The sequence below is a fragment of the Leuciscus leuciscus genome, assembly GCF_965113295.1.
Source record: "Leuciscus leuciscus genome assembly, chromosome: 9".
Classification (NCBI taxonomy): domain Eukaryota; kingdom Metazoa; phylum Chordata; class Actinopteri; order Cypriniformes; family Leuciscidae; genus Leuciscus; species Leuciscus leuciscus.
Genome location: NC_138733.1, coordinates 41,727,792 through 41,744,582, shown reverse-complemented (window position 1 = coordinate 41,744,582; position 16,791 = coordinate 41,727,792). Strand labels below are relative to the sequence as shown.

Below are 16,791 nucleotides of genomic sequence, written 5' to 3'. Positions count from 1 at the left end.
GACAAGGGTGATGAATGATATATTTGAATGTATAACAGTAGAAATTATTATGGAAAAGAAAATGAATGTAATTGTTAGCTGCATTTATAGGACTCCTGGTTCTAACTTAGAAATCTTTAAGGAGAGGTTTGAGGAAACATACACAGCTTCAACTCAGAAGGCTTTATTTATCTGTGGGGACTTTAATGTTGAATTACTTAACCCAAATAATCACAGACCAACAAAAGAGTTCATCGATACAATGTACAGTTTGACTCTGTACCCTACTATTACCAAACCCAGTAGAATTACTTCTCACAGTGCCACGTTAATAGATAATATTTTTTACAAACTTATTGGATAACAAAACGATAAGCGGACTATTAGTTAATGATATCTCTGACCATCTACCTGTTTTCTTAGTATATGACAGCTGTTATACAAGAAATAAACAGGATGCTGGACAGCTATTTAAAAGAATAAGAACTGAGGAGACAATCAATTCACTTAAAGAAGAGTTATTTAATCAGAACTGGGAATTGGTATTAAATGAAGATAACATTGATAAAGCATATGACACTTTTTTGTATACCTTTAAATCAACATATAGAAATTGTCCAATTAAGAAAATCACCAAAAGAAATAAATACTTAGATACACCATGGATCACAAAAGGATTGAAAAATGCCTGTAAAAAAAAGAATACACTCTACAGAGAATTCCTAAAAAATAGAACTGAACAAGTTGAGAATAAATATAAAAAATATCAAAATAAATTGATAACCATATTACGGATCTCAAAACAGGAATACTATAGCAAATTTTTAGATAGGAATAAATGTAACATTAAAAGTATTTGGAATATATTAAACAATGTAATTAGGAAACACTATAGAAAAAATAATTATCCACAGTATTTTATTGATAATGATGAAATCATAAATGATATGAACGATGTAGTTAATAACTTCAACAGGTCCTTTGTAAGTGTTGGACCTAAACTGGAAGAAAAAATCCTTGATCCTGGATCAGCAGATGATTGGAATGAGAAACTAATATGTAGGAATTCAAATTCAATGTTTCTCATGGCAGTGGAGCAGAAAGAAATCATAGATATTGTACTTAAATGTAAAAACAAGATGTCAACAGACTGTGATGGTACTGATATGACAATAGTCAAAAAGGTTATTGAAGCAATTGTTCGACCATTGACACAGTCGTGCCCAGAATTAATGGCACCCCTGGTAAATATGATCAAAAATGGCTGTAAAAAATAAATCTGCATCGTTTATCCTTTTGATCTTTCATTCAAAAAATTGGCAAAATCCTAACCTTTCATTGGAGTAAAAGAATTGAAAGTGGGGGGTAAATCACATTATAAAATAAATGTTTTTCTCCAAAACACGTTGGCCACAATTATTCATACCCTTTTATTAAATACCTTTTTGCAATCTCCTTATGCCAAGATAACTGCTCTGAGTCTTCTCCTATAATGCCTGATGAGTTTGGAGAACACCTGACCAGAGATCAGAGACCATTCCTCCATACAGAATCTCTCCAGATCCTTCAGATTCCCAGATCCATGTTGGTGCTTCTTCTCTTCAGTTCAGCCCACTCATCAGGTCAGGGGACTGAGACGGTCATGGCAGAAGCTTCATTTTGTGCTCCGTAACACATTTTTGTGTTGATTTTGATGTTTGTTTTGGATCGTTGTCCTGATGGAAGATCCAACCACGGCCCATTAGAAGATTTCTAGCAGAAGGCGTCAGGTTTTGATTTTTTATCTGTTGATATTTGATAGAATTCACAATGCCATGTCTCTGAATAAGAAGTCCAGGACCTCCAGCAGAAAAATAGGCCCACAACATTAAAGATCCAGTGGTATATTAAATTGTACACATGGGGTACTTTTTATCCTTGTGTTCACCAAACCCATCTGGCGTGTTTGCTGCCAAAAAGCAATTTTTTTAGTTTCATCTGACCACAGAACCCTGTGCCGTCTGAAGTTCCAGTCGTGTCTGACAACTGAATATGCTGGAGTTTGTTCTTGGAGGAGCGAGGAGCATTTTTCTTGAAACCCTCCCAAACAACATGTGGTGATGTAGGGGTTGTTTGATTTTTTTTTAATAGGCTTTCTGACCCCAAGACTTAACTAATCTCTGCAATTCTCCATCTGTGATCCTTGGAGAGTCTTTGGCCACTCAAACTTTCATCCTCACCGTCCATTAAGACAATATAGACACACGTCCTCTTCCTGGCAGATTCGTAACATCTTTAGTTGATTGGAACTTCTTAATTATTGCCCTGATGGTCAAAATGGGGATTTTCAATTCTTTAGCTATTTTCTTACATCCACTTTCTATTTTGTGATGCTCAACAATCTTTTGATGCACATCAGAACTATATTCTTTGGTTTTATTCATTGTGACGGATGATTAAGGGAATTTGGCCTTTGTGCTTCCTCATATTTAAACTCCTGTGAAACAAGAAGTCATAGCTAGACAATTTCATGTTCCTAGTCCCCCTGGTGTGCTAAAAAAGGTAAATATTAATGGGAATATACTTCAGAGATATTTTATTCATAAAAAATTCTAGGGGTATGAACAATTGTGGCCAACGTGTTTTGGAGAAAAACATTTATTTCATAATGTGATTTCCCCCCCATTTTCAATTATTTTACTTCAATGAAAGGTTCGATTTTTACCAATTTTTTGAATGAAAGATCAAAAGGATAAACGATGCAGATTTATTTTTTACAGCCATTTTTGATCATATTTACCAGGGGTATGATTAATTCTGGGCACGACTGTCTGGATATGGATGAGGGTTTCTATGCACATATGTGTCTATGTGCTCAATTTCATGTGGGAGTTAAAGACTGGCTGTATGTGATAGAAACAAAGTGTAGGAACTATTAACATGTCTGAAATAAATTAAAAAGAAAGAAGAAAGAAAGAAAGAAAGAAAATAAACATGTTATATGGTGTGTGGAGTATAGGGCTGTCACGATTCCTCGATTAAATTCTAATAACATGCGTTCGGTAAACATTATAAAGTCGGATGGTTTTGTGTTTCAAAGTGTTTTATGTTGCACTGTTGTCATCAGGGCCGTGCAGAGACCTCTGGAGGGGCAGGTGCTCAAAGTATAAAAGGGGGCACATGGAACAAGGCTTTAAATAGGGCTGTGCTCAAAATATCAATACAGCAATATATCAATATGGATGATTCTGTATCGATACGGCAGCAAATGCATTGATGCAGTTTTGAAAAAGAAACAGGAAAGACAAATTTTAAGTTTAAAAGTTAAAAAATTTAAATAATTATGTGTACATATTAATAACTCTGGGATTAGAAACTGAAGTATCTTAAGTTGCCCCAACCTGATGGCTTTTCCTTCTCTGTTAAAGCCTACAGAATAATAAAGAACAGCTGTTATAGTAAACTGTGTAGGACAAAATCAACGTGGCCCACGTTTCGTACAGTACAGTATAGTATAGTTTTATTTAATGCCATGTCAGCATCTGTGGCTATTTTCATGGCATAAACTGATTTACAAAAATACAAGAGTTACATTTATACAATGAAAATAAAAACAAAGCAAACAGAAAAAAAAATACAGCAATTAATACTTTACAATATTTTTAACATTAATGTGATACCTGTTTCTGGTAAATTCTTACTAAAGTCCTTAAGTGAGTTTGCTGCCTTTGCTGTTGCTGCTGCTGCTGCTGCTGCTGATGATGATGATGATGATGATACTGCTGGAGTTGATCTGAGACTGTAGACATTAAAACAAACATATAGGAGATATATTAGCTGATTAAACCATTTTTATGTGACCATGACAAGATGTAAAGATAGCTGACAGTGTTTGGAACTGGCTCACTAGCTCACTGACCTGCTGTAAAGCTGCAGATTCTGCCCAGGCTGTTAGAGGAGATGTTCACAGAGGCTGCTGCACACAAAACATAAGATACTGGTAAGTCTTATCAGTGTTGTGATCATTTTTAAGGCACTCTACGTTTTTTAAATAAATATTGTAATAATAATAATAGTTTAAAGTATAAATAACATAAAAAGACCAGACCCCTCGACAACCCGTGAAACTTTTCTCCCTAAACAGCAAGATAACGTAACTTCTACAGCCTACACACAGACAGCAATGTAAACAACATTTCTGCATGCTCTCTTCACGTCGTTCTTGTAAAATAATAATAATAAGTAAACAACCATCATAAGCACTTCGCTGAGAATGAAACACCACTTACCAGCAGCCGCAGAGTTGAAGATATCGTCTGGTAGTGCGCGTAGCCGCGCAAATTTTAAAAATGCGCGTGCAGCGTGATGAATCGTCCCGGTTGAGTTCGTCAGGTGAAAGGTCATCATGTGGGTCATTTTATTTACGGCTAAATTATTATTCATTAATTTTACTAATAGTTAGATTGGGCAGGCATCCACAAAAGGGCCTTTAATTACAAAAAAGGAGAGGAAATTTTGCCTTGAAAAAAATGGGCACTTTGGGCACCAAGGGGCAAAAGGGCAGGTCCTCGAGCACCCAACGCCCCCCCCTCTGCACGTGCCTGGTTGTCATTTATATGCGTGGAGCATCTCTTACTCCGTCTCTGCATGTGCTGTGAGGTTGAGTTGCTAATAACCAGGGGTGCGCATGCGTGACCAAAATAAAAAATGCGCTGGGTAAACCAGTTCACACACAATTATACCAAAATGTCCGTTTTGTCGAGTATCTTCATAACATAAGAGCAGTCTTATGATGAACGTGAAGAGGTGTGAGAGAATGAGGCGCGTGTGAGACCCGCGTCTCTGTCAGCAACGGCAGGTCTTAAAGAGACAGCAACCAATAAAGCTTTCTGTCAGTAAAGTTCATCAGAGAACAAAGGGAACAGAGGAAATGACTCACTGCTCTTGACTAAAGAACTTTTGTAGCTTTAAAAAGGATTATTCTATAATTTATAATTTGCAGTGCAGACTGTTTGATAACTTTGTTCAATTTCTGTACCTGTTAGACAGTGTGGGCACAGGTAATGACATTTATTTTATACTATTGTACCATTATTGAGACAATAACAAGTTTGCAGTAATGCAAATATGTCACTATTTAACTTTGTAAAAAATACTTTTTTTAAATACTGTGCATTAGTTGTTGTTGTCAGTTTGAGTTGAGAAATACACATTTGCAGCATTATCATTAATCTGTGTGCATTTCCTTGAGAACCAAACAAGTTGACTCATGAAACCATTTGTTTATTATATCGCAATCGCAATTTGACATTTTCCCCAAATCGTGCAGCCCTACTGTATACGATTTCCATTTGAACTGAATGCATAAATCGTACTCGGTTACTAACGTAACCTCGGTTCTCTCTAGAGAGGAAACGAGTACTGCGTAAATCTTACGCTAGGGGAAAATCTCTTTTCCGCGAGATACTGAAGCCAAAAATTATCCTTAATTTTGAAATAATGTAAAACGCGTTGCGGCAGCATGCAGACACAGGCGAGACGGCTTGTGCGCCTATTGGCTGCCCTGCGGCAACTGCAGCAGCCTATCGATAAGGCCCACTCGTGACGTCAGCTCCAATGGGGGCGCTTCGCGCCCAATACGTCACGTCCCGCCAGAATGGGCGTGGTCTAGGGCTATAAACATAGCTTCGAGAGGCTAGCTCACTGGTTTTTCATCGCCGAAGCGAACCAGAGCGTGTGCAGGCACGGCAAGATACGCAGTACTCGTTTCCTCTCTAGAGAGAACCGAGGTTACGTTAGTAACCGAGTACGTTCTCTTACGAGAGGTACTCTCGTACTGCGTAAATCTTACGCTAGGGGAAACAGTGTAAAACGCCGTGCATGCTAAGATCCAGCACCAAAGTCCCAAGGGCAAGTGCCCGGGCTCATATAGTATATGATCATAAGGGACTCACAGAGAGCCCAGGAAAGAGTGGCTAGAATAGCATCATTCCTGTAATAATATAACATCTTATAAGGAGCAGTTATACTGATGATGTGTCGTACAGTCAGGGCGACCCCCGGCCTGGACTGACGAATATAGTGGGTCTTACACACTGCCCATAGAGCTGCGCGATCCAACAGCGAGCATTTGCTCAAGCAGTTTCAGTATTCTGGCCCGAACACATCAGGGCAGACAGTACCGATTTTAGACCGAAAGCAGCTTAGCCTGCAAGGCGGGAACCTCTAGGTTATAAAACCTTATAAATGTAGACGGGGAAGCCCAGCCTGCCGCCATACAGATATCTTGCAAGGCAATCCCACTAGACCAAGCCCACGACGAGGCCACGCCTCTCGTGGAGTGTGCTCTGACTCCAAATGGGCACTGTAAGCCCTTAGAGGTATAAGCCAGCGCTATAGCATCAACTATCCAACTGGATAGGCTCTGTTTCGACACGGCAAGTCCCTTAGAACGTCCGTAGAGTGAAAACAAAGAGCTGCTCTGTCTGTCTGAAAACAGACGTGCGAGACACATAAGCTCTTAATGCTCTGACTGGGCAAAGGAAGCTTGCGTCTCCTTCCTCGTCAGAGACCGGTAGGGCTGACAGGGAATGACCTGCGCCCTAAACGGTGTGTTGAGGGATTTTGGAACATAACCGTGCTTAGGTTTGAGTATAACTCTTGAGTCATTAGGCCCAAACTCCATACACGTCGCGCTTACTGAGAGCGCGTGTAAGTCCCCTGTGCGCTTCACTGAAGCGAGAGCCAGAAGAAACACTGTCTTGAAAGACAGGTGTTTAAGATCAATCGTCTGTAAAGGCTCGAATGGGTCACCTTTCATGGCTTCCAGCACTGTAGAAAGGTTCCATACAGGGACTGAGGGAGGTCTGGGAGGATTCAGTCTCTTAGCTCCTCTAAGGAAGACGATGACTAAATCGTTCCTTCCTACTGACTGACCCAGCGTTGTTTTTGAGAACGCTGCTATGGCCGCCACATACACTTTGAGCGTGGAAGGGGTCCTGCCCTTGTCCAACAGCTCTTGTAGGAAGGAGAGAACCTCCGTCACCCCACAGTCTAGGGGCGACACGCCACGACATATGCCCCATTGAAGTCAACAGGGTGCAAATTTTAAAAAGAGGATAACACGGTGTAGGCAACACCGATTTTTGTTGTTGTTCTCTGTATTGACAGCACTCCAAATTTACAAAAAAATGAGCTCAATGTTAAAATTGACCGGAGTTCTCCTTTAAATGTTGTTTGCCCAATATTAAAAAAAGGATCTGTTCATTCTGTGGAGTGTAACAACAACAATCTAAGGCTGTTGGCGCCCTCTACAGGCAGTCGTTATAATACTAAATTGAGTATAGCTGCAAAAAAATTGTAGACTGAACGCACTTAATGCAGATTTAAGAAACTTTAAATTGTACACTGTGTTCAAATGTGCTGTTTACGGAAGAGGATGATCTCGAGATTAAAGGCATTATAATGTGCCCTGTCTGCCTCGCTGCCTGCTGTGAGTGTTTTTGCTTCGTTGCTGTGAGCTCCGTCTTAGCCTCGTATTTCCTTGTTTTGAACCATAATTTACTACAATTTCTAGTTGTTTATACTACTACTAAATACGGCTTGCCCAACATCGCTGGCTTCCGTTGCTACTAGCACAACACGCTAGTAATTCGCTAGCCTGTTAACGCGCCACCCGTGCGCTCAGCTATTTTTATTTATTTATTTTTCTCTCGCGCGCTCGCGCCTTTGAGTTCATAAAAGCTCAGGTGAGTAAGAATCACTCAACAAACACGGTGAGTAATGTCTTGTCCTGTTATTATCATGCGTCGCGTCTGAATGCGTTGTTGTTTTTGGAGCTCTATCGATTTGATTTAGAATTCTTGATTTTTCTCTCTGCCTCGATCGCTGCCTGCTGTGAGTGTGTTTGCTTCGGAGCTGTAAGCTCCGTCTTAGCCTCGTATCTCCTTGTTTTGAACCATCATTTACTACAATTTCTAGTTGTTTATATTACTACTAAATACAGCTTACCCAACCCTGACGCACAACACGCTAGTAATTCGCTAGCCTGTTAACGCGCCACCCGTGCGCTCAGCTATTTTTATTTATTTATTTTCTCTCGCGCCTTTGAGTTCATAAAAGCTCAGGTGAATAAGAAACACTCAACAAACACGGTGAGTAATGTCTTGTCCTGTCATTATCATGCGTTGCGTCTGAATGCGTTGTTGTTTTTGGAGCTCTATCGATTTGATTCGATTTTTCTCTTTAAACTCGCTTACAACGAACATTTTCTACTTTTCCTCACTGAGAAGCACTACTGCTCAAACCTCATTGTTACAACGCGGACTGTTGAGCAGACGCGTCTCAAGCCTATTAGTGATCCAACGCTGCATACTCTTAAAGGTTACGTCCGTGGATCACGGCTGAACGCGTCTTCTCCACACTCACTTACAAACAAACTTATAATATAAATTAGTATTAATATTGATAGCATCACTGGTAGCTTCGTTGCTAACTCACTGTCCATCTGTTAAAATGGCGAATATATCAGATGTAAGTAGTCTACCGCTTGGTGCAGGTGAGGACACATTTGAGCTTCACGCACTGCAGTCTGAGCTGGAAGCTGTTGAGAAACAGATCCACAACCTTTTATTGAGACAGGCCGAGCTGAGAGACCGGTGTTTGGCTCTTGAAACATCACGCGCCGATGCACACAAATCAGTGTTTAACGTTACTAACCCGCTGACTCCGACCGCGTCTACTCCGTGCGTTCCTCAGCATCGGTCGCAATCAGCCATGGTCTCGTTCACTCCGGCTCCAACACGCCACCACGAAGCCTGGGTGGTTCCGCAGCGGAAGACGCGAGTCAGGTTTAGACCAAGACTCTCTCCGACCCTCCCGGTTTTCGAGTTATCCACACAAAACCGCTTCTCCCCTCTACGCGAAACAGAACGCGATGCTGTGATCATCGGCGATTCCATCGTTCGGCACGTACACGCTACGTTAGGTAAAAGTAAGGTGCAAAGTCACTGCTTCCCTGGTGCTCGTGTTTCTGAAATCGCTGCTCGCGTTCCCGAGATCCTGAACGGTGACGAGCGCGTCGGAACTGTGGTCCTGCACGCGGGAGTGAACGACATCAGGCTGCGCCAGACGGAGATTCTGAAGAAAGACTTCAGGAATCTAATCGATACGGTACGCAGCACATCGCCTGAAACAACGATCATTGTGTCAGGACCGCTTCCCACCTACCGACTAGGGCATGAAAAGTTCAGCAGATTATTTGCGCTAAATGAATGGTTAATGTCATGGTGCAATGAGCAGAAACTGCTCTTTGTAAATAATTGGAATCTGTTTTGGGAGCGTCCTAGGCTTTTCCGTGCTGATGGCTTACACCCAAGCAGATTCGGAGCGGATCTTCTGTCAGATAACATCTCCAAAATGTTAAATACCCTTTGACTAGTAACCAAAAGTCCAAATCATAGTCTCTGCTGCACCAATTCAACTGATATAAATACTAGTGTAGAACATTGCATAGAAACCGTGTCTATTCCTCGTTTAGTGAGATCAAATAATAAATCTAATGCAGGATCTAGGAAAAATCTAATTGTTATTAAAACAGAAAATGTTGCTATTAGTAAACAAAAACTATTTCTAAAGCTAGGTCTTCTAAACATTAGATCACTCACACCTAAGGCAGTTATTGTAAATGAAATAGTCACAGATAATAGCTTCGATGTACTTTGCCTTACTGAAACCTGGCTTAAACCAAATGATTATTTCGGTATTAATGAGTCTACTCCTCCTGGATACTGTTATAAGCATGAGCCCCGTCTGATTGGCCGTGGCGGAGGTGTTGCAACCATTTATAAAGATATTCTAAATGTTACTCAGAAAACGGGTTATAAGTTTATTTCGTTTGAAGTACTTGTACTAAATGTTACGCTCTTAGATGTTAGAAAAACATACCTATTATCTCTAGCCTTGGCTACCGTATATAGACCGCCAGGGCCTTACGCTGATTTCCTAAAAGAGTTTGCAGATTTTCTCTCAGACCTATTAGTCAATGTCGATAAAGCATTAATTGTTGGAGATTTTAACATACACGTAGATAATCCAAATGATGCGTTAGGAGCTGCGTTTACAGATTTATTAAATTCATTTGGGGTCAAGCAAAACGTCACCGGACCAACTCATCGTCTTAATCATACACTCGATTTAATTATATCACATGGAACCGATCCAACCGATATAGATATCATTCCACAAAGTGATGAAGTCACTGATCACTACATAGTAACTTGCATATTACGTACTGCTGTAATATGTCATGCGGCGTCGCGTTATCAACCAGGCAGAACAATCCTCCCATCCACCATAGATAATTTCTCAAATTGCTTATCTAATCTGTCTCAGCTGCTGCCTGAACCCAAACAAACAGATGAACTAGAAGAACTAACTAGCACTATGAGCACCATTCTCTCTAGAACATTGGATGTGGTTGCACCTATTAAATTAAAAAAGGTCAGAGAGAAAAATAAAGCACCATGGTATAACAATACTACGCATGTTTTAAAGAGAGAAACCCGTATTTTAGAGCGTAAATGGAAACAAACTAATTTAGAGGTCTTTAGAATCGTGTGGAAAGACAGTATGTCGCGTTATAAAAAGGCCCTAAAAGCTGCCAGGGCTGAGCACCTCCGCAAACTAATAGAAAACAACCAAAACAATCCTAGGTTTCTATTTAACACCGTGGCTAGACTAACAAATAAACAGACGTCACCCGAACAAAATATCCCGTTACAGTTCAGTAATAATGATTTCATGAACTTCTTCACTGAGAAAATAGAAAGCATCAGAACCACAATTATAAACGTTCAATCTTCAATCGCGCCTTATAATTCAGCTTCAATTATCACCCCGCAAGAACAATTACAGTGCTTTACAACTATAGAACAAAAAGAGTTAAATAAACTTATCACTTCATCTAAAACAACAACATGTTTATTAGATCCTATACCAACTAAACTACTGAAAGAAGTGTTACCTGTAGTGGAAGAGCCTCTCCTCAATATTATTAACTCGTCTTTATCTTTAGGTCATGTTCCAAGAACATTTAAACTGGCAGTTATAAAACCTCTCATTAAGAAACCACAATTAGATCATAATAATCTAGCAAATTATAGACCCATTTCAAATCTTCCATTTATGTCTAAAATATTAGAAAAAGTGGTGTCCGCTCAACTGGGATCTTTCTTGCAACAAAATGATATCTATGAAAAGTTTCAGTCTGGATTCAGACCGCATCATAGCACTGAAACTGCGCTCGTTAAAATCACAAATGATTTACTTTTAGCTTCTGACCAAGGCTGTATCTCAATACTAGTTTTACTTGATCTTAGTGCTGCGTTCGATACTATAGATCACACAATACTCTTAGATCGACTACAAAATTATACTGGTGTTCAAGGACAAGCACTAAGCTGGTTCAAATCATACCTATCTGACCGCTACCATTTTGTCTATTTAAATGGAGAAAAATCGATAATAACTCCAGTAAACTATGGAGTGCCGCAGGGATCTGTATTAGGCCCTCTGTTATTTTCAATATATATGATGCCACTTGGAAATATTATAAGGAAACATGGAATTAGTTTCCATTGTTATGCTGATGACACTCAAATATATATTTCATCACGGCCGGATGAAAACGCTACATTTTCCAAATTGACAGAGTGTGTTAAAGATATAAAAGATGGATGACGCGTAATTTTCTTTTATTAAATCCAGACAAGACAGAGGTAATACTTATCGATTAAAAAAACCGCCCACAAAACCTCGCACAATACAACTTTAACATCATAGGATGTCCTGTTACTTTATCCTCTACAGTAAAAGACCTGGGTGTTATACTCGATTGCTACCTGTCTTTTGAAAATCATATTTCATATGTTATAAAAACAGCCTTTTTCCACCTTAGAAACATTGCTAAGCTACGTAATATGCTATCAGTTTCTGATGCAGAAAAGTTAGTTCATGCATTCATGACCTCGAGACTGGATTACTGTAATGCTTTATTAGCTGGTTGTCCTGCATCCTCAATAAACAAGCTACAGTTAGTCCAAAATGCCGCCGCTAGAGTTCTTACGAGATCAAGAAAATATGATCATATAACACCGATTTTATCATCACTGCATTGGTTACCTATAAAGTTCCGTATTAATTACAAGGTATTGCTACTGACTTATAAAGCCCTAAACGGCTTAGCTCCAGTCTATTTAACGGATCTTCTATCACCCTATAATCCATCGCGCTCTTTAAGATCACTAAATTTAAGGCTTTTGGTCATACCTAGGATATCCAGAACCACCAAAGGAGGGAGAGCATTTTCACATTTGGCTCCAAAACTCTGGAATAGTCTTCCTGATACTGTTCGTTGCTCAGACTCGCTCTCCCAGTTTAAAACTAGATTAAAGTCGCATCTCTTCAGCCAGGCATTCATATAATCCTACAGTTCAAACTACAATCCGGCCTCTATCCAATGCCAGAGGAGAACTGGCCCCCGACTGAGCCTGGGTTCTCCCAAGGTTTTTTTTTCTCCATTAAGGCACCTGATGGAGTTTTAGGACACCATTAGGTCACTTGATGGAGTTTTTCGGTTCCTTGCCACTGTTGCCTTTGGCTTGCTCAGTTGGGGATATTTTGGGGATATTTAATTTAATTTTATCAATCAATAAATTCCTCTTGAAACAAACTTTGTTGTATTATTTTAATTTAATACTGTGAAGCTGCTTTGATGCAATCTGTATTGTGAAAAGCGTTATACAAATAAACTTGACTTGACTTAATGTGAGATAAAAAAAAAAGTCGAAATACAATCTTGAGAATAAATAGTGATCGACCGATATTGATTTTTTATAACCGATACCGATACCGATTATTTGCATGTTTATGTGCCGATTACCGATATGCAGAACCGATATTTATTTACTGTTATACTTCTGTTTTTGACACAATTATTACAACACAAATGAACTGAACAAACAATTTTATTTATAACAATCACTCCCTCCTTGCATACATAAAAAACGTTATATTTATACACAAATAAATAGAGGGGTCTGAGTCCAAAAAATAAAGTGCATTGTTACTAAGTGTCTTTGTTTAAAAATAAAAGCTTTGATGAGGTAAAAAATAAAGCACAAAAATTATTCTAACATATATTCAAAGATAGTTGAGTGATGTATCTTTAAGTGGTTCCACATGTTGGAGGTATTTTTTGTATTGTATTTTGTATTGAAATGCAATTCATTTTAAACAGTTTTAGAAGGTTTATATGTGCCATTTAATAGGTTTAAAGAGTGAGGAATAATTCACTGGGTAATATTAATTCACTGAATAATATTAGCTGGAATATAACATTATCAGGAAAGTAACAAACAAAACAGCATATTTGCATTTTCCAACTAGTATGTTATTAATTATTAATAATGTTTTTGTCGGTCTAGATCATGAAATCCTTTCTGACAAAGTGCTGTTTATCTATGCGTTTACACAGAACTATATAACTTACTCAACCGCGATCGCGCGTGGAGATAATACATAATTAATTTCCACAGAGCGGTATTTATTTAGATTTGTATTAGCGAAATAATGGTTATGCAGTAAATGATAATATAATTTAGGTTGTTTAGACGAGATAATCTTGTCAAAAGTTTCATGCAGTAGCCGTGCTTGAGCATTCCTGGTCATCAACCCATTGAGTGCGCAGCAATATGAACAAACTTTTTTTTTTTCGAGACTATATAAACAGCACTTTGTCAGTTGACATTTCATGATCTAGATTGAATCTAGATCATGAAATGCCAACTGACAAAGTGCTGTTTATCTATGCATTTATTTTACACAGAACTCAACCGCGATCGCGCGTGGAGATAATAAATAATTAATTTCCACAAAGCGGTATATTTAGATGTGTAACGTTATTAGCGAAATAATTGCTATGTAGTAAATAATATAATCTAGGATGTTTAAACAAGAGAATCTTGTCAAAAGTTTCATTCAGTGGCCGTGAGCATCCTGATCATCAACCCAGTGAGTGCTCAGCAATATGAACGAACTTTTTTCTCGAGACTAATGGTGAGCAAATACAACTGATAGAGAATTAAATTCAGTGCTTTTATTTTCAACATGCACTCATTCATGTCTGTTTTATTTAATTCATGTAAAGTTACGTCTTTATTGGGGCAGGACATGACGGATTACGCTACGTGACTCCATGAGTTCGTCTCAATTTTTTAGAACCAAGCTGCATAAATAAACTAGGCTATATCAGGCATTCATGTCTCAAATCTCATTTCTGCATGTCTGTTATGTTAAATAAAGTTGAAAAATTAAAGCAAAGCAAGCAGAACATATGTTTTACCTGTGCACAGAGTTGTTGTTGACTGATCTCCTCAGACGCGGGCTGCAATGGCGGAATTCTCAAAACGGCCACCAGATGGCGCCGTTTATCGGCGAATCCGATATTACAAAACCGATACCCGATTATGGGAAAATGCTTAAATATCGGTAAAAATATCGGTAAACCGATACATCGGTCGATCACTAGAATAAACTCATTACATTTAGAGAATAAAGTCGTTGTGTTTCGAGAAAAAAGTCGTTAAATTTCGAGAAAAAAATAATCGTGAGAATAAGAAATTCCACACCTTGAGGGTCAACAAGTTTCATAATGCGTCTTATGGTATCCTGGGAAACCACGAAACCTCGATGAATCGCGCGTAGGTGAAGCCAGCGATAACCTTGCATTTGTCCACTGGTTGTCATTTCATGTTGGACAAAAGCAAGTACATCGCGCAAATTGGACTAATTTTTTCTTCTAAAAAGACCTAGCCGCTTGCAAATTCTCTTTAAAGTTCGTATGCTAATTATTATTCTGTCATAATTAGCTAAAGTTGATAGTATTTCTTTGTTACTGAAAGAAAGTCTAAAATATAGCTTGACTAAGTGATCCAACTCTGCCATGTCCTCTATCAGTAGGCTATGCAATGAACACTGATCCAATGCGTTATTCTCTACATTTCATTACGACTTTTTTTCTCGAAACACGACGACTTTATTCTTGAAATTTAATGAGTTTATTCTCACGATTATTTTGACTTTTTTCTCGAAATGTAACGGGGGTTTTTTCTCGAAACACAACGACTTTTTTCTTGAAATTTAATGAGTTTATTCTCAAGATTGTATTTCGAGTTTTTTTTCTCAAAATTTAACGAGTTCTTTCTCGAAACACAACGACTTTATTCTCGATATTTAATGAGATTATTCTCAAGATTGTATTTCGAGTTTTTTTTCTCGAAATTTAACGAGTTTAATTTCACATTATAATGACTTTAATCTCGAGATGGTTTTATTTTTTTATCATTGCTTGGCCCTAATCATCTCCCGTAGCTGTTTCACAGACTTTTTATGTTAGTATTAGTTATAAGTCTGAATGCCTTGCACTTAATGGAGGAATTATTTTTTCCAACAGATGCATGTTCAAAATGAACCCAGATCAAGTCACACTCAAGGAAAAGGGACGCCAGTACGCCGTCAACAAGAGAGTGCTGAGCCTTATTTCCAAAACTGCCAATTTTGAGTGGACCGAGTAAATGGTGTCACTCCCTCACGAAACAAACACAATCATCAGTGAAGCGATGCATTAGTACACAAGTCAGTCCTAAATCAGATCCTTTGTTAGTTTTGAGGGAACATACACACTCAAAAAGCTGGTCATGGTATCTTTTTTATTTTTTATAAGTGACATAATTTGCTTTACATTTTAGAGAATGAAGTATAATTCTGCCACATTTCTAAAATTGTTGTATAATTAATCTCACAGTTCTTCTCTCTTCTTACAGAGACCTGATGTTCTGAGATGTGCACAGTATGGATGTTATATAGACAATGCAATGTTTCTTGATGCTCCTTGATTTTCCATGGTTTGACCAGGAGTTTTAATGGCATGAGAGCTATATTTATTTTTTTGTACATGTTCATATGATCTGTTTCCTTGATCCCAAAAGCTCACCCAAAAATTCGGTCATTTACTCTCAAGTTGTTCCAAACCTGTGTGAGTTTTTTTTTCTTCTGTTTGAACACAAAAAGATGTTATGAAGAATGTTGGTAACCAGACAGTGGATCCCATTGACTTCCATAATATTTTTTTTTCTTCTTCTTTCTACTATGGAAGTCAATGGCTACCATCAACTGTCTGGTTACCAATATTATTCATAACATCATCTATTGTTTTCAGCAGGAGAAAGAAACTTAATAAAACTCACATTTTTGGGTGAACTAACCATTTATATCCAGAAGAAATTAATATAAGAAGGCTTTTTTTTCTTCTAATATGCCATTGCTGTCAAGGCTTTGACAAAAATGTTTTAACAATAAATTGTTACTGCACTTTTATTTGTGTTATTCTCTTTTCTGAGGCATTGCCTCATTGTTGTGAACACTTACTGTAAGTCCACACTAAACCACTTAATGGCAAAAAGTTGAAACTTTCAAGTGTGTTGCTGCTCTTTTCATTCTTGCTTGACTAAATCCTGTCTGGACTATTGCAAAGCTTTCCTGGCTTTATCTATATTCAATTTATGAACACTGATCATGTGTGTGGCCAGAGGCACAACGTGACCGAACGTTTCAATCTGGAGAGCAAAGCTGCAAGAGACTACGCAATGTTTAATGCAAAGTTTGCTAAATTTGTTTCCAGAATTACAGATTTTAAATGTAAAAATACACTTAAATGTAAAACTAATAATACTGACTTTAAAATGACAAGGAGGTATGTTAGATTGTTAGTATGGA

At 38.3% G+C, this 16,791-nt stretch overlaps 2 protein-coding genes across 2 annotated transcripts; one reads left to right on the top strand and one right to left on the bottom strand.

The window, feature by feature from the left end:
* Positions 1 to 3,088: 3,088 nt before the first annotated feature.
* Positions 3,089 to 4,502, bottom strand: LOC309505363 (uncharacterized protein). Its single transcript, XM_082178727.1, has 4 exons — positions 4,248 to 4,502; positions 3,878 to 3,934; positions 3,660 to 3,757; positions 3,089 to 3,524 (listed from the first exon to the last, which is right to left on the bottom strand). The coding sequence occupies exons 1-4, from the start codon at positions 4,399 to 4,401 to the stop codon at positions 3,513 to 3,515; spliced, it is 321 nt and encodes a 106-aa protein (XP_082034853.1). The 5' UTR covers positions 4,402 to 4,502; the 3' UTR covers positions 3,089 to 3,512.
* A 2,971-nt stretch (positions 4,503 to 7,473) lies between these two features.
* On the top strand, positions 7,474 to 11,696 carry LOC309505569 (uncharacterized protein). Its single transcript, XM_082178986.1, has 2 exons — positions 7,474 to 8,068; positions 8,175 to 11,696. Exon 2 carries the CDS (start codon positions 8,473 to 8,475, stop codon positions 9,391 to 9,393), a length of 921 nt encoding a protein of 306 aa, XP_082035112.1. The 5' UTR covers positions 7,474 to 8,068; positions 8,175 to 8,472; the 3' UTR covers positions 9,394 to 11,696.
* The last annotated feature ends 5,095 nt before the right edge of the window (positions 11,697 to 16,791 follow it).